Source organism: Meriones unguiculatus, chromosome 1, assembly GCF_030254825.1.
Source record: "Meriones unguiculatus strain TT.TT164.6M chromosome 1, Bangor_MerUng_6.1, whole genome shotgun sequence".
Taxonomy (NCBI): domain Eukaryota; kingdom Metazoa; phylum Chordata; class Mammalia; order Rodentia; family Muridae; genus Meriones; species Meriones unguiculatus.
Genome location: NC_083349.1, coordinates 160155479 through 160172642, shown reverse-complemented (window position 1 = coordinate 160172642; position 17164 = coordinate 160155479). Strand labels below are relative to the sequence as shown.

Sequence of the window (17164 nt, the reverse complement as noted above, 5' to 3'; positions counted from 1 at the left end):
CTGTTCTGCCCCTAGAGGGCTCGGGGCCGCGGTCAAGACTGGCTTCCATGCTGGACTCAGACACCGACGGGGAAGGGGACATCGGAGGCGGCATCAACCCATCTGTGGCCATGGCCATTGCTGGGGGGCCCCTGGCCCCTGGCTCTCGCACCAGCATTTCCCAGGGACCTTCAGCAGTAAGTCTGAGGCTCATCCCCAGAGATGCCTTTGAAATGAAGCGCATGTTTGGCTGAGGCTGGGCTCAGTTGCTAGAGTGCTTGCCTAGCATGTGCGAAGCCCTGGGTTCCATCCCAAGCACCACATAAACTTGATGGAATGGCGCACCCGTGATCGAGTGGTGCACACCTGTGACCTAAGCACGAGGGAGGTGGAGGGGGGTCAGAAGTTTAAAGCCATCTTCAGATGTCATGAGGCTGAGCCAGCCTGTGTGTCCCTAACAAAAGAAAAAGGAAGTCATGTCATGAGAGAGAGATGGCCACAGCTCACCTTGTGTAAGGGAAAATGAATCGACTCTGTCCCCTCCGCACCCAGGCAGCTCGCTCAGGCTGTGCCCTCTCTGCCGAATCCAGCCGGACCTTGCTGGTGTGTGTGCTGTGGGTCTTGAAGAATGCAGAGCCGGCCCTCCTGCAGCGCTGGGCCGCCGACCTGGCCCTGCCGCAGCTGGGCCGCCTCCTCGACTTACTCTACCTCTGTCTGGCTGCGTTCGAGTACAAGGTGAGCCGGGGGGGTGTGAGCCCGAGGAGGGGCTGAGCTCAGCACGCCTCCAGAGCTCCTGTGGCAGGAGCTGGGTGGGAAGGGGCAGACCGTCTGTATGTGGGCATCTGGGAACTGAGGCTCAGGGTGGACTGTGTGTCCTCGGCTTTGCGGTCAGGTGACACGTGACTTCATGAATAGAATATCGCGGGGGGGGGGGTGTGCTGGACTGGCATATATCAGGTCCATCCATCCCCAGCAAGAAAGAGAATAAGGAGGGCGGAGGAGGGGGCACGGCCACATACGCCTGCCATCCCAGCACTTGGGTGAAGGAGCAGGGGCAGGAGTTCAAGATCATTCTCAGCTACATAGTGAGTTCAAGACCAGCCTGGGCTGCGTGAGGCTCTGTCTTAAAATGAAGTTAGAGAGGGAAGGAAAAAAAGGAAACAAGGAAGGTAAGTTGCAAGGGAGTCTGGTAGCAAAGTTTTTGGCTTTTCAGGTACTGGGAGAAGTGTGGTAGGAAGGAAGGGAGGGAGGAAGGAAGGAGAGATGGAAGAGAGTGAGGGAGGAAGAGAATTTGAAGGTGCTGAGACTAGAGAGAAGGGTGAGCTGTTCCCTTTGGCAAAGAGCCCTAGAGATAGGAATTGCCCTGAGCGGAGGGACGAGGCTGCCTCAGGTCTTAGCAGAAGGAACATAAGACCTTAAACCCCAGTTCTCTGCTTCCCCAGGGGAAAAAAGCATTTGAGCGGATCAACAGCCTCACATTCAAGAAGTCGCTGGACATGAAAGCCCGGCTGGAGGAGGCCATCCTGGGCACCATTGGGGCACGGCAGGAGATGGTGCGGCGAAGCCGGGGTGAGATGAGGGTGGAGAACCAGTGTGGCGGTGCACGCCTGTGATCCCAGCACTGGGGAAATGGAGGCAGGAAATCGAGGGTTCAAGGCTATGCTTTCGCTATATGAGACCCTGTCTCAGAAAAAAAGTTCATATTATCACTGCTCTCTACATAGATGAACATAGAAATGGTCCTGTCCCCACAGGCCGTTTGTGTCTATGGTTTCTGCTGGGCCTTTACCTGGCATCACTCTGTGTCTTCCTGCCTGTGTGTGTCTCCCTGTGCTTACGTGTGTTTTTCTGTCTCTGCATGTCTATGAACACACATCTGTGTGTGGCAGAGAGAAGTCCATTTGGAAACCAGGAGAACGTCCGCTGGCGTAAGAGCGTCACACACTGGAGACAGACCTCAGACCGTGTGGACAAGTAGGTTGGATGGCCGATGAGTCTGCTTCCCAGCGCCACGATGAGCTAGCTGCCTGAACGTCCTAGTCAGGGTTTCTACTGCTGTGAAGAGACACCAGGACCAAGGCAGCTCCCGTAAAGGACGATGTTTAATTGGGGCTGGCGTAGAGTTTCAGAGGTTTAGTCCATTATCATCACGGCATGAAGCACAGCAGCATGCAGGCAGACATGGTGCTGGAGAAGGAGCTGATTCTCCATCTTGATCTGCAGGCAGCAGGAGGGGACAGCACGTCACACTGGGCGGAGCTTGAGCATAGGATACCTCAAACCCCTCATCCACAACCATACACTTCAACAAGGCCTCCCCTACAGTAACAAGGCCACACCTCCTAACAGTGCCATTCCCTCTGGGCCAGGCATTCACACACGAGTCTGTGGGGGCCATACCTATTCAAGCCACCACGCTGAGGCAGGCCACTTTAAAAAAAAAAGGATTCTCAGCAACCCCAGTGTAAGGAATTACGCAGTGAGACTCTACCTCAAAAAAAAAAAAAAAAGAGAAGCTGTCCCATGAAACCAACATCATCCGTTCCTAGGGCATGCTCCTAATAGCCAAGGAACATCTAACTAGTCCCGGCCTCTTTTTTTTTAATCTTTTAAAATGGCTCTAGGGACACACCCTAGGTCCCACCAATGTCAGGCAGTGCCCCACCCCTGAGCCACACCCTGCCCCTTCCCCGCCAAACTGAGGACCAACCCACCAACACGAGAACCTTTGGGAACACAGACCGTGGCTTGCGGAAAAGGAATTCCCTTGGTGTAGATCATTTCTAGAAGTCAGCTCCCCCCAGGGACGGCCGAGGGCAGGGGAGGGCTCCTCTGTGTCCTAGGCTGTGACTCGAGTGGCTTCACGAGGTCCCCTGCCCCTGCCCTCCAGGACCAGGGATGAAATGGAGCACGAAGCCCTGGTGGACGGGAACCTGGCGACGGAGGCCAGCCTCGTGGTTCTCGACATGCTGGAGATCATTGTGCAGGTACGGCTTGTCCACTGTCTGTCCTGCCCACTCCCTCCTTCGTGGGGGCCCCTGAGTCTCTTACCACCTGTGTTCCTGACCCCCTCCCTGAAGACAGTGATGCTGTCGGAGGCCCGGGAGAGTGTCCTGGGTGCCGTCCTGAAGGTGCTTCTCCACAGTCTGGGGAGCGCCCAGAGCGCCGTCTTCCTGCAGCACGGCCTGGCCTCCCAGCGGGCACTGGTCTCCAAGGTGAGCATTCCACTGTAGCCGCGCTTTAAGAGATGCCAGCAGCTCATTTATTGCACACCCACTGTGTGCCGGACTGTATCATGACGCGGCACCACAGCTACAGGTGTGAGCCTGGCATGCTGGCTGGCACCTGTTACCCCAGCACTTGGAGAGTGGAGGCAAGAGGACCACAAGTTTCAGGTCATCCTTGGCTACAAAGTGAGTTCAAGGCCAGCCCAGGCTGTCTACGGTACTGTCCCCAAAGAAGAACAATCAAAAACAAAACGGCAACAAAAAAACCAACAACCAGCTCCCCCAAAAATATAACTAAGCTAGGCAGAGTTGAACACGCCTGTCACCCCAGCTTCAGGAGGCAGAGGCAGGAGGATCAGGAGTTCAGGGCCATGCCCCACAGGGCGTCCACGGCCAGCCTAAGCCACATAAATGATCCAGTCTCAAAATTAGACAGCTCAGCAGGCAAAGGCACCAAGCGAGGCTGACAGCCCGAGTTCTAGAAGCCCCGGTGGAAGGAGAGGACTATCGGTTGTCTTCAGACCTCCGCAGACAAGTGGTGGCAAAAACACAAAGTGGAGAACTATCGAGGAAGACAGGCAGTGTGAACCCCTGGCGGTCACACACACATGTACACGCACACGCACACATGTACACACACACACACACACCATCATCATCAATGAATTAAAATGAAACTATAGAACTTAGGTCAGAATGGCCAAGTGCTTCAACAGGGCCAAAACAAAGACCCAAACCCAAATCTTATCATTCACTAAACTCAGAGTGGGAGCTTGGCCTGCAGGCCCAGGCTCTGCCTGGGAGGGCTGAGCTGCATCTTTCTGGGTCCCCGGGCAGTTTCCGGAGCTGCTTTTCGAGGAAGACACGGAGCTTTGCGCCGACCTCTGCCTGAGGCTTCTGCGGCACTGCGGCAGCCGCACCAGCGTCATCCGCACGCACGCCAGCGCCTCGCTCTACCTGCTTATGCGCCAGAACTTCGAGATCGGCCATGTACGGGGGCGTGGTCTCCGCGAAGCTCCCCCGGGGAGCCAGCTGGCCAAGGGGGCGGGGAAGGGCGCAGGAGGGGCGGGGCCGGGTGCATTGCCACAGGACAAAGGGGCATCAGCGAGCATCACCCAGGGGCCTAGGCCAGGAAGAGGGGCCAGGATGCGGGACGCGTGGGGTGGACAGGCGGGTGACAGGTCCGCAGGTTTAAGCCACCCTGGTGTGGGGAGCCCCCGGGCCTGAGGCTCTCAGGGTAACGCCACCGTCTCCATGCTCCGTCAGAACTTCGCACGTGTGAAGATGCTGGTGACCATGTCCCTGTCGTCCCTCGTGGGGACCGCTCAGAACTTCAGCGAAGAGCACTTGAGAAGGTCCCTCAAGACCATCCTGACCTATGCAGAAGAGGACATAGGGCTGAGGGACAGCGTCTTCGCCGAGCAGGTGACGCCTGCGGTGGCCTCCCTGCTGTGGGCAGCGTGTGGGTTTGCTCTTGTGGGTTTTTTGTTTATTTATTTATTGGTATTTCTATTTGAACCCTGGTATTATGAGACAAGATCTCACTCTACAGCCCAGGTTGGCCTCGGGCTCACAGTAATCCTCCTGCCTCTGCCACCTGGGTGCTGGGGTTATATACATGAGCCACCAAGACAAGCCTTTTTTTGGGTTTCTTCTTCCCCCACTCCCTTTCATTCCGTAGCCTAGGATGACTTCTCGCAGGGTGGGACCGTGAGCTGGGCATACCCTCCCACCCTGCTGCTCTCCTCTCCCCCTTCACTGTGTGTATGTGTGTGCGTGTGAACCTGCATACATGCGCATGTGGAGGTCAGAGGTCAACAGGGGTGTCCTCTTCAGTCTCTCCACCTTATTTCATTGTGATGTTGGTGGTCTTTGGGGGGGGAGCTCTTTTTATATGTCCCACTGTGACCCTCTGGCTGTCCTGGACCTTGCTCTGTAGACCAGGCTAGCCTCAAACTCCCACAGATTGGCCTCCCTGCTTCCTGAATGCTGGGATTAAAGGGTGAGCCGCCTCGCACAGTCCCGCCTTGGTGGTAGAGACAGTGTCTGCGGTCACTGATGCAGCCCGTAGAGAGGCTGGTCAGAGGTGCTGCCTCTGCCTCTCCCCGCTCCCCCAACACTGGGGTTCACCAAGCCTGGCTTTTCACACGGGTGCCGGGGATCAAGCTCAGGTCAGGCTTGCACGGAAGCACCTGAGCCTCGGGACCTTCTCCCCAGCCCTGCTCTCCCACCTAACCTGACACCATGGCCCTCGCTGAGCCTGGACATTCATGCGTTCCAGGTTCAGGACCTCATGTTCAACCTGCACATGATCTTGACGGACACAGTGAAGATGAAGGAGCACCAGGAGGACCCCGAGATGCTTATGGACCTCATGTACAGGTGAGGGCGAGAGCCAGGCCCGGAGGACGGAGTGCCAGATAAAGGCGGTGGAGGCAGCCAGCTGAGCAGCTTTGGTAAAGACAGGCTTTCTCTGTGTGGCCCTGGCTGTCCTGAAACTCACTCTGCAGACCAGGCTGGCCTCCAACTCAGAGATCCGCCTGCCTCTGCCTCCGAGCACTGGGATTAAAAGGGGGCACCAGCAGGCTGGCTTCAGTTTGCTCTCCATTGCTGTGACAGGCACCACGACAAAAAGGTTTATTTGCTTATATGTCGCAATCACATTCACTCACTGCGGAAGTCAAGGAAGCAGAGGCCATGGAGGGACGCTGTTACTGGCTGGCCCACACGGCTCTCTCATACAAGCCAGGACCACCTGCCCTGGTGGGTCACCACCCAAAACAGGGCAGCACCTCACAGACTTGCCTACAGGCCGGTCTGGAGACATCTTCTCGATGAAGGTTCTCCCCGGGTGACTTCAGCCTGCGCCAGGCTGACAGAAAGAACTAACCAGTGCAGGTGGCTAGCTGGGGCTACCGGAGCCCCGCCTCAATGAAAGAGCAAAAAGCGGAAAGCTCCTTCATCCCCAGCACCTCACAAACTGTGCCTGTGGCACACGCCTGTGACCACAGCACCCAAGAGGTACGAGCAGGCGGTTCAGAAAGTCAAAGTCATCCTCAGCTACATAGCAAGTTCAAGGCCATCCTGAGCTACATGAGCCCCTGTCTCAAAATAAATAAATAAATAAATAAATAAATAAATAAATAAGTAAAAAAAAAAGGAAAGTGAGTTAGACAGGGCTGTGAGGATGAGATAAAGGATGGAAGCGAGAAGGGCTGGGCAATAAGGGGCTGGGTGAAGGGACAGGTAAAGGGGCTCAGGTGAGGGGGGGCTGGGCAAGCAGAGACGGGTGCTCACGTCCCTGCTGTCCTGGGCCCCAGAATTGCCCGGGGGTACCAGGGCTCTCCGGACCTGCGGCTGACATGGCTGCGGAACATGGCGGGCAAGCACGCGGAGCTGGGCAACCACGCAGAGGCTGCGCAGTGCATGGTCCACGCGGCCGCCCTGGTGGCCGAATACCTCGCCCTCCTCGAGGACAGTCGCCACCTGCCTGTGGGCTGTGTGTCCTTCCAGGTGAGCGAGCAGGCGGCCCGGAGGTAGGGGAAGGCCTGTTTAGGTGGAGGCCGGGCCTGATGCCACCTCTTGCCCTCCCTCCCCAGAATGTCTCCTCCAACGTGCTGGAGGAATCTGCCATCTCCGATGACATCCTGTCGCCAGATGAGGAGGGCTTCTGCTCCGGGAAGAGCTTCACAGAGCTGGGTCTGGTGGGGCTGCTGGAGCAGGCAGCTGCCTACTTCACCATGGTAAGGCCTGGGCCTTCAGCACACAGACTGCTCGGCAAACATCTTCCTGGCCAGGGATTTGGAATGCGCAGTCAGAAGCAGGCATGGTTGGTGCATGACCTGAGGCCGGCATTTGGGACAGTGAGGCAGTAGGTTTGGCGTTTGGGGCCAGCCTGGACTACAGAGCTGTTTTTCCCCCAAACAAACCAAGATTGGGGCTGGGGCTGGCATGCAGAAACCCCTGGGTTCACCCCCAGCACCCCATAAACCAAACAAACCAAGCATGCCTGTGCTCCTACTCAGCAGAGGCAGGAGGCTAAGAAGTTTCGGGTCATCGTCCACCACATAGCAAGTTCAGGGCCATGGAGGGGTATGGGAGTCCCTGTTGAAAGAAATTTTGAAAAGGAGGGAGGGAGGAAAGAAATGACACTAGAAAAAAACAAGAACCTGGGGCTCTGCTGCATGGCAATGGTATCGTAGAATGCTTGCCTAACGTGGAGAGGAGGCTTAGGCTCAAGCCCCAGAACTGCCAGGGGGTGGAGCAGGGAACAAAAACCATTAACCTGTGGTCACCTTGAAAATGTGGGGCTAGGAGATGGCTCGGTTGTTAACGTGCCTGATGCCATCCACGCATGAGTTTGGATCCCCAGTCACAAGCCTATAGCCCCCGCCCTGGGAGACAGACTCCGGGGGCGCCTAGGGCTTGCTGGCCTCTGACGGGGCCAAAGGGACCTGGGGGTGTGGATCAGTCCCTGCAGGAGTGGCCTAGCATGCATGAAGCCCTGGATTCCAACACTAGTACCTCATAAGCCTGGCGTGGCCGTGCATGCCTCTTAGGCCAGCACTCCGGAAGTTGAGGCAGGAGGATCGGAAGTTCAAGGTCAGCCTGAGCTCATAGGACCGACCTTGTTTCAAAATGAGAGGAAAGTAGAGAATTGGTCCCTCAGAACCCAATACCTGCTTTTATCTTCATAAACCCTCACACATAAGCCTGCATTTACATTTTTTTTAGTTCTAGAACTTCCAAATGCACATAAAAGAAGATCGGGTTTTGTTTCTGCTTGCTTTTCCCAGCCTCATTCTGGCTAAGAGGCCAGCCACCCCGCCTCCTCTCGGCCAGTTTCTCTGTTTTCAGGAATGCTGGGTTGGCCGGTTAAGACAAGGGCTCGAGTCAACCCCATGGAGCACCAGGCTCGGCAGGCAAAGCCGTGTCTGGGTTCCATCCGCAACACCAGATAAGCTGTCACCCCAGCAACTCGGAAGGCGGAGGGAGGATAAGGAGTCCAGGTCAGCCTGAGGCTGAGCAGTAAGCTTGAGGCCAGCCTGGGCTACATGCACCCCTGTGTCAAACGAAAAGAACAGAGAGGCTTGTGGTGCAGCGCAGGGCAGCGGCAGGGCGCTTGCCGAGAGTGAGCTCCAATAAAGTGTCAAATCTGGGCCCCACCCAAGCCACAGCGGCCCTGTAGCAGGATTGGGAAGCTCCAGCTCCAGGCAGACCCAGCTATCGGCCCTGGGGCCCCCAGGCGACCCCAGCATCTCCCCTGGGGAGCCTGTGTGGAAACCTGCACGCTGGCCCTGCCCACAGCACCTGCTGGAGGGCAGCCAAGCAGATCTCTCCCATAAAGGTCTGGAGGCAGCGCAGCACAGTGGTGGAGCACATCCAAAAGGCGCGGGTGAGGAGGTGGATGTACGCACGTATTTACTTTTCCTTTTTAAAAAGTGTATTTATTTATGTGTAGGTGGGGTGCTCAGGCCACCCTGGCTCTCGGTGAAGGTCGGGGGACAACGTGCAGAAAGTGGTTTTCCCCTCTCACCATGTTGGCTCAGGCTCAGACTCAGGTGGCCCAGCTTGGCACCTCTACCCGCTGAGCCAGGTTCGCCCTGTGCTCGCAAAACCTTGTCCAGCCGCCCCGAGGCTGTTTCTCCGAGGGTATCACAGGCATGCTCCACCACACTCCAATAACAAAGTCCATCTCTTAACACCGTTTTCAGCTCACAGTCACTCTGAGTGGAAAGTGTGAAGACTGTCCATGTGCCTTTGTGTGTGTGGGGGGGTGCTTTTTAAGTTTTCTTACCCAGGTTTCCATAAGGCCATTTTCATGCCAACCCGTTACGTGCTTTGAGTATATCCCTTCCCCCGTTTTCCTGCTTTTCATTGTTGCTGGGAAGGGTTTCATAGCCCAGGCATTCTTCAAGTGCCCTATGTAGTGGAAGATGGCCTTGAACTCTTGGCCCTCATGCCTCCACCTCCAGAGCACAGGGCTTGCAGGACTGGCCATGAGGCCTCTATTGCATGCACATCCTCTTCTGCCAGTACACATAGCCTCCCCATTGTCAACACCCCTTGCTGGGTTCTATGTTGGTTCCAATCGATAAAGCTCATTGACAGACACAACCTTGCCCCCCCCCCCCACCGCCCCACGTTCCCCGCCTTCTCCCACCCCCCACAGTCCAGAGTTCACAGCGAGGATGGGTCTGGGTTATATAGACAGTCTGCAGGCTTTAGCACGTACGCAACTGCACAGACCTCACTGTGGGATGGTCCAGATGCCCCTGCCTGAGTCTCCATCTGAAAGAGCCCAGACCAGACACGTCAGTCACGGCCTTCCTCCTTCCTGGGCTCAGGACTCTCCTGCTCCTGCTCCTCCTGCTCTTCCTCCTTCTCCTCCTCCTCAGTGTAGTAGTAAGATAGCACCCAGGGCTTCATGCATGTGACCAAAGTACTCTACAAATTGAGCTACATCAGTGCCCCACTTTTTTTATTGCGCACGCACGTGCATGCAGGCACAAATGCATGTGTGTGATGTGTGGTTGGAGGGCAGCATTCAAGGAGTGTTCTCTCCCTCCGCCATGTGAATTCCAGGGACTGAACTCTGGTCCTCAGGCTTAGTGGCAAGTGACTTTTCTGGATTCTTAGTTTCCTCTGTTGCTGTGACAAAGGCCATGACCAAAAGCACCTTGGGGAGGAGAGGGCTTATTTCACCTACTTTTCCAGGTGACAGTATATGTATCTCGGAGGGAAGTCAGGGCAGGAGCCTGGAGGTGGAAACCTAAATTAAAATTAAATTTTAATTAAATTGAAAACTGTTTTTAGCCAGGCAGTGGTGGCACACGCCTGTAATCCCACCACTCAGGGAGGCAGAAGCAAGCAGATCTCTGCCTCCTGTTCAAGGCCAGCCTGTTCTACAAAGTGAGTCCAGGACAGCCAAAGCTACACAGAGAAACCCTGTCTCTCTGAAAAAAAATTATATATATAGTTGTATATGTATGAGGGTTTGCATGCATGTGTGTGTGTACCATGTCTGTGCCTGGCACCTGTGGAGGCCAGAAGAGGGTGTCAGATTTCCTGGACTGGAGTTACAGATGTCTGTGAGCTACCATGTGGGTGCTGGACCAAGCCCAGGTCCTCTACAAGAGCAGCCTGGGCGTCCAACCACTGAGCCATCTCCCCCCTGGTCCTGGTTTTTTACTTTTTTAAAGCAAACTGTATGTAAGATGGTGTGTCTCAGGGGTGGAAAAGGCGTTTGCCTAGCGTATTCAGAAGCCCTGGGCCTTTTCCGTGGTTCCGAAATAAAGCCTTCCCACCCCGCACCAAGGAAGAGCTAGCATGTATGGAGGCCACGGCTCTGGGACCTCGGTAAAGGTTTGTGAGGAGAGCTGGAGGCCACAGTAGGGCCCAAGCAGGAAGGCACGTCCTGTCTGGGGTAGGGGTTGTCAGGGTAGTGGGAAGGGGCAGCCTGAGGTTTAGGGAGTCCTTACCTTGCTTCTCCTGTTCTCCAGGGTGGTCTGTATGAAGCGGTGAATGAAGTCTACAAAAACCTCATCCCCATCCTTGAAGCCCACAGAGACTACAAGAAGCTGGCCGCGGTGCACGGGAAACTGCAGGAGGCCTTCACCAAGATTATGCACCAGGTGGGCGCCCAGGCCCCTCCCAGGACAGGCTCCCTCCTAGTCCCTCCCAGACCCTGGGCCTTGCTAATCTTGCCTCCTATTTTCCCACAGAGCTCTGGCTGGGAGGTGAGTCTGCAGTACCCTGATCCTGGGTGAACAGTGGTCAACGAACACTAGGGGGTGGCAGAGCAGCACGGCACCCCTCCTCAGGGGCTGGGTGAGGGTGATGACTCACCCCCTCCCCCCAACTGCACCCCCCCTCAATCTCAAGGGCAGCCTTGTGAGTCACCCAGCTGGGAACTCTCCAGAGACAGCCCTCCCTCGGGTAGGGTAGGGCCAGCTCAGTCACCACCAGGGCTGGGGTAGAGAAGGAGGGGCTATCTCTTTCCCTCTCCATCCAGTTTTTTTCCTCCCCCCAGAGCTGCCTCTGTGTTAGGGTTCCCTCAGGCTCTCTCCATCCCAGTCTCCCCAGCTCCCAGCTCTGCCCAGGACAACTCCTCCTCATCTCTTGTTAGGGTGCCCCCACCAATCCCTCCTCTTTTCTATTTTTAGGCATCTCTCAGTTGAGGGAGAATTTTCTGGCCAAAGATGGCAGGAACCCAGAGCCCTGGCAGGCTGGGTGGGGGAAAGTAGGGGGGGTAGGTCCCCGCCTCCCCTTCACCCTTGATCTCCCCCTCCCTCTATAGAATGATTCTCATGGGGTGGTATAACCAGGACGGGGGGGGGGGAGGGTGAACTCTGACCTCTGACCTCTCCAATGATTTCGTCTCTCTGTCTACCGTCCCTTCATTCCTGTTCCTGGCCTCACCCTGTCTGCCCCACCCTGTCTGGATCGGCCTTGGTGAGTGGCTTTGGAATGATCCCACCATGTCCCCCATGGGTTGGGGGGGCATGGTTTCTTGGGGTGAATGTCCTAGAACTGGAGCCCACCATCCCAGAACAGGATGCAGTCAAGAATGTTGCTTAGTCGCTCGGTCACTAGGGCACCTGCTGGGCCTGGGTCCCGTGGGTGCTGAGGTAGGACTGTGAGCAGCACAGCCCTAATCTGGTATCGGAATGCTGCTGCTGAGCCGGTGGAGGCACAGAAACTCAAGTTTATGTTAAACAAGGAAGTTGACCAAGAAGAATGGTGATGGTCAGAAGGCTGAGACAGGAGGATAGAAAGGTCAGGACTAGCCTGTGCAACTTAAGACAACTCAGATGTGATGGCACATGCCTTTAGTCTCAGCACTCAGGCCGAAGCAGGCAGATCTCTGATCAAAGGCCAGCCTGGTCTACAGAGTGAGTTCCAGGACATCCAGGGCTACACAGAGAAACCCTGTCTCAAAACCAAACAAACAAACAAACCAGGAGTGGTGGCCTTTCATCCCAGCACGGAGGAGGCAGAAGCAGGCAGATCTCCAAACTGAAAGCCAGTGTGGTCTACCTAGTGAGTTCCAGGCCAGCCAGGGCAGGGTTATGTAGAGAGACCCTGTCTTAAATAAACAAATACATAATTGTTTTGAGATAAAAAGAAAATGGCCGGGGCTTAGCTCAGCCTTAGAGTCCCAAGCTAGGATCTTCCAGTGAGGAGCTGGGGCTATGGTTTAGCCCTGGCACGTGAGTAGCTGTGGGTTCAGTCATGAACACACACACACACACACACACAAAGATGGTGTCCTGCCTCTGTGATCCCCGGCTTGTTAGTCCACTTCACTGCATCTGAGGCCCCCAAACAGGCTCCTGAGGATTCTCAGGGTTCCCCATCCCCACCTGTTGCCCTCTGCGTGCCACCCCCAGCGTGTGTGGGGCGGAGGGCGTCTGCAGAGATGCCTCCTTGCCAACGCCACCGGCTTCTCTCAGCCCAGCGTGTATTTGGGACGTATTTCCGAGTGGGCTTCTATGGTGTGCGATTTGGTGACCTGGACGAACAAGAGTTTGTGTACAAGGAACCGTCCATCACAAAGCTGGCAGAGATCTCGCACCGGCTGGAGGCACGTCCTGGGCTGGGCGGTGGGACAGGCCCCCTGGGTCATGGTGGGGGCTGCCCCCGCGGGGCCCCTGAGTCAACCCTGTGTTTCTAGGAGTTCTATACGGCGAGGTTTGGGGACGATGTGGTCGAGATCATCAAAGATTCCAACCCAGTGGACAAGTCCAAGCTGGACCCGCAGAAGGTGCGTCCTCCGACGAGGTCCCCAGGATTGCAGATACCGTTTGCGGGTCGGGGCAAGTCCTGGTTCTCGGGGTGGGGGGAATTCCTGTACTTCCAGCTCCAGGGAGCTCTGGGATTCAGAGCCTGCCAGCCCTCATGCTCGGCTGCTGCTCCAGGCCTACATCCAGATAACCTATGTGGAGCCGCACTTCGACACCTACGAGCTCAAGGACCGGGTGACCTACTTCGACCGCAACTACGGCCTGCGGGCCTTCCTCTTCTGCACACCCTTCACCCCCGACGGGCGCGCCCACGGGGAGCTGGTGGAGCAGCACAAGCGCAAGACGCTGCTGAGCACCGAGCACGCCTTTCCCTACATCAAGACGCGCATCCGCGTGTGCCACCGGGAGGAGGTGGGACGCCGCCGGGGGAGGCGGGGGATGCCGGCGGGGGGGGGGGGGCGCCAGCGGGAGGGGGACGCCGCCGGGGGAGGGGGGGGAGGAGGGCTCCGGACCCAGGAAGGGGAGGGATGGGGACTCCAGGTCCAGGTGGAGGCGTGGAGAAGAAAAAGCAGGGGACCCCCCCCAACAGTGCATTCCAGGGAGCCGAGCTTCAGGAAGGGGCGGGGCGGGGCGTAGCAGAATTGGGTCTGGGAAGTGGAAGGACACCAGGCTGCAGCCTCTACCACCAGGCCTGTAGAGATGTGGGAACCTCGGCCATAGAGTCCCTAGACTCAAGAGCCAACAGCAAGTGAACCAGACCAGAAACCCCAGCTGCGTCAAGACCCTTCCGGGGAGCACGAGTCCCCCAGCACTGTTCACAGCCTGGGACCCCTCCACTCCCACCAGTTCGGCCACTCCGGGCTGGCTCGGGAGGGGACAGAGCCCAGCGGGTTCGCCCTTCAGCGCAGGCACACGCGCCCGTGATACACAGCGCGCTCTCCCCACAGACAGTGCTGACCCCGGTGGAGGTGGCCATTGAGGACATGCAGAAGAAGACCCGGGAGCTGGCCTTTGCCACCGAGCAGGAACCTCCAGATGCCAAGATGCTGCAGATGGTGCTGCAGGGCTCTGTGGGACCCACTGTGAACCAGGCAAGGCTGCCAGTTCTGGGGCATGGTGGCTCCCAGCAGCCTCCGGGTGCCGTTCAGGGACCCTCACGAGTCTTCTCACCCAGTAGGGTCCCTTGGAAGTGGCCCAGGTGTTTTTGTCAGAGATCCCAGAAGACCCCAAACTCTTCCGACATCACAACAAACTACGGCTCTGCTTCAAGGATTTCTGCAAAAAGTACACTGGTGGCTATTATAAAACCCTGCCAGCCTGACCCCCGCTGTACCAGCCTGACTCCCTGCTATACCCAGCCTGATCCCCTCTGTACCAGCCTGACTCCCTGCTATACCCAGCCTGACTCCCCACTATACCCAGCCTGACTCCCCGCTATACCCAGCCTGACTCCCTGCTGTACCCAGCCTGACCCCCGCTGTACCAGCCTGACTCCCTGCTATACCCAGCCTGATCCCCTCTGTACCAGCCTGACTCCCTGCTATACCCAGCCTGACTCCCCGCTATACCCAGCCTGACTCCCTGTTTAACAGGCCCCATTGTGGGCCTTTGCATGACCATTGCCAGTCCCTCACGTGCACATCCTTAAGGCTCCCTAGCCCCTGTCCTTGCTCTCTCTTGAGCACCGGCCCCCAGTAGCCTCCTCTTGACCCCTCAGGTGTGAGGATGCACTAAGGAAGAACAAGGCGCTGATCGGGCCAGACCAGAAGGAGTACCACCGGGAACTGGAGCGCCACTACAGCCGGCTACGCGAGGCCCTGCAGCCTCTGCTCACACAGCGCCTGCCCCAGCTGCTGGCACCAAGTTCCACCAGCCTCAGGTGCCCACTGTGGGGCTGTCACGCACATGCACACACAGCAGTGGGTGTGGTGTCCGGGCTGGTCCGAGAGACTTCATCTGTCTATTCTGTTCTTCTGTCACGACCTTTGCTTTAATGGAGCGGGGCATGTGTTTGTGTCCCAGCGCGTGGTGTGGAGATAGAGGACAAATAGCAGCAGTAATCTCTTCCACTACATGCGTCCCAGGGATTGAACCAGGCTTAGTAGCAAGTGCCTTTACCCAGTGAACCATCTCTGTCTCTGTGTATCAATGTCTGTCTCTCTCTCTTTCTCCTTCCTAGGATGGAGACTAAATCCTAGGACTTTATGCACAGTAGGTTAGTGCCTTATTTCTGAGCCACACCCCCATCTTTTATCTAGCTATCTGAACCTCAGTCTCCACACCTGTGAAACAGACATGATTTCAACATTCTGTGAATCTTCTGGTCTGGGAAAGCAGGACGGCTAAGTGACTGCAGGCACTTGCAGCCAAGCTTGAATGCCCGAGTTTGATTCCCCAGAAGCCACAAGGTGGAAGGAAAGAACGGATTCTAGCAAGTTATCCTCTGACTTCTACATTTGCACACACACACACACACATACACACACACAGGCAGAGAGAGAGAGAGAGAGAACACAAGAATAAATGTGATATGTTTAAAGAGAAAGATCCTTTGATCATCCAGATAGACAGGAGGGAGTCCACACGGGTTCTTGGAAGACTTAGATGATGACAGATGAGGAGGGAGGACTGTGGAGCTGGGGTCCTGTGGGCCTGCTAACCTGCCTTCTGCCCCCAGGAACTCTATGAACAGATCGAGTTTCCGGAAGCCTGACCTCTGACCCCACAAGGCTGAAAGCTGCACCCAGAAGCCTGGCATCCACACCTCAGCTGCCTCTGTCTTTCTGGGGTCACTCCTGCCCCCTCCTCCATAGGGTGACCACAGAGTCCTTGGAGCTGGGCCCTCTGTCCCTCTGTCTGTCTGCACTGATGGATCCTAAGTTTTGTTTTGTTTGTTTGTTTTTTAATTTAAAATGAGTTTTATATGCAACCTGTGTGGCGTGATGACAGTTGACGTAGTTCCTGCCCCGGGGGAGCTGACATTCAGTCGGAGGAGAGAGCACACGGGATGCAACATGTCCATGGGAAAGAGTATGTGTTCATGTGTGTGCACGCGCCTTGAGGTTTGCACGCACAAGCGTGTGGTGCATGCGTGCGTGCGTATTCCTCAGTCTCCCTCCACATTTCGTTTTGTGTTTACTTGGTTTCCCAGGCTGCCCTGGAACTCTTCATGTAGGTCAGACTGGCCTTGAACTCACAGAGATCCATCCACCTCTGCCTTAGCCTCCTGAGTGCTGGATTAAAGGGGTGTGCCACTCTGGCTTCTCACCACTTCGTTTCTTTGTTACATTCACTTGTCTGTATGTTTGTGGCTGCACACGTCACAGCACACATTGGCGGTTGCAGAACTCAGTTGCCCCCTCCACCGTGTGGGTCCCAGGGACGGAACTCAGTCCATCAGGCGTGGCAGCGCCTCTGTCTGATGAGCCCCTGCTCCTGCACTTACATTTGAGACGGCTCAGTCACTAAACCTGGAGCTCACAGATCCAGCTAGGCTGACCTGGCAGTAAGCCTCAGCGATCTGCCCAGCTCCCAGAATAGGGCTGACAGATAACCTTATGGGCCCAACCCTCGCCTGGATGCTGAGATTCTAAGGAGGTCCGGGTGCTTCCTCAGGCAAGCCCTTTACCGGAGACATCTCGCCAGCTCCCGTGATAGCCTAAGCCCTGTGCTAAGGGGCTTCCAGGAAGGTCTTCTCTTTCCTCTTTATTGTTGTTTTCTCTTGTTTGGTGTTTGAGACAGTCCTGTAGCCCAGAGGGTGGCCTGGAATGCCTAATCTTTCTGGCTCTATCTTTGATGTGCCGGGACTGCAGGTGTGTACTGCCACTGTCAGAAAGGTTTCAGAAAGCCCTGTGCAAACAAAAGTGGTTCATCTCTGGACTGGGGCTATAGCTTAGATTTTCCAGCACTCAGGGATCCTTGCGGTCCATCCCCAACCGCGCAAAATCAGTAAGCCACGCCCTGTGACTTCTGCTGGCCTGAGTATTGTGAAGACAATTTTCTAAACACACTTATCAGGTAGGGCACATGATTGGCCCCATTTTACTGATGGGGAAACTGAGGCCGAGCTCAGGAGGAGACAGATGGGGCGGGGTGGGGAATTGGGCCGCAATCTCGGCGCTCGGGCCGGCCGTCACGCCACGGTGCACCCGGCCCGCAGCTGGATGGCTTCCAGCCGCGGGCGGCCAACGGGGGAGGGGTGACCTCCAGTCG

The 17164-nt window shown here is 56.4% G+C and overlaps 1 protein-coding gene across 12 annotated transcripts in view; it reads left to right on the top strand.

Annotated features, from left to right (window-relative positions):
- The window catches only part of Dock6 (dedicator of cytokinesis 6), a 50988-nt gene extending 35107 nt beyond the window's left edge, over positions 1 to 15881 (top strand). For 6 of the 12 annotated variants that reach the window (XM_060370679.1, XM_060370710.1, XM_060370681.1 and 3 more), the window contains 21 exons: positions 16 to 176; positions 532 to 714; positions 1422 to 1548; positions 1869 to 1953; positions 2870 to 2966; positions 3060 to 3194; positions 4044 to 4196; positions 4473 to 4631; positions 5488 to 5588; positions 6527 to 6719; positions 6806 to 6949; positions 10709 to 10840; positions 10931 to 10945; positions 11091 to 11144; positions 12667 to 12792; positions 12883 to 12972; positions 13127 to 13363; positions 13900 to 14043; positions 14130 to 14236; positions 14670 to 14831; positions 15630 to 15881. In XM_060370679.1, the coding sequence (XP_060226662.1) occupies positions 16 to 176; positions 532 to 714; positions 1422 to 1548; positions 1869 to 1953; positions 2870 to 2966; positions 3060 to 3194; positions 4044 to 4196; positions 4473 to 4631; positions 5488 to 5588; positions 6527 to 6719; positions 6806 to 6949; positions 10709 to 10840; positions 10931 to 10945; positions 11091 to 11144; positions 12667 to 12792; positions 12883 to 12972; positions 13127 to 13363; positions 13900 to 14043; positions 14130 to 14236; positions 14670 to 14831; positions 15630 to 15672 (2648 nt within the window). In that variant the 3' untranslated portion in view covers positions 15673 to 15881. Of the gene's footprint in view, positions 1 to 15; positions 177 to 531; positions 715 to 1421; positions 1549 to 1868; positions 1954 to 2869; positions 2967 to 3059; positions 3195 to 4043; positions 4197 to 4472; positions 4632 to 5487; positions 5589 to 6526; positions 6720 to 6805; positions 6950 to 10708; positions 10841 to 10930; positions 10946 to 11090; positions 11145 to 12666; positions 12793 to 12882; positions 12973 to 13126; positions 13364 to 13899; positions 14044 to 14126; positions 14237 to 14669; positions 14832 to 15629 lie in introns of those variants that run through there. The other 6 variants (XM_060370722.1, XM_060370691.1, XM_060370712.1 and 3 more) reach the window with 3 other exon arrangements.
- Positions 15882 to 17164: the final 1283 nt, after the last annotated feature.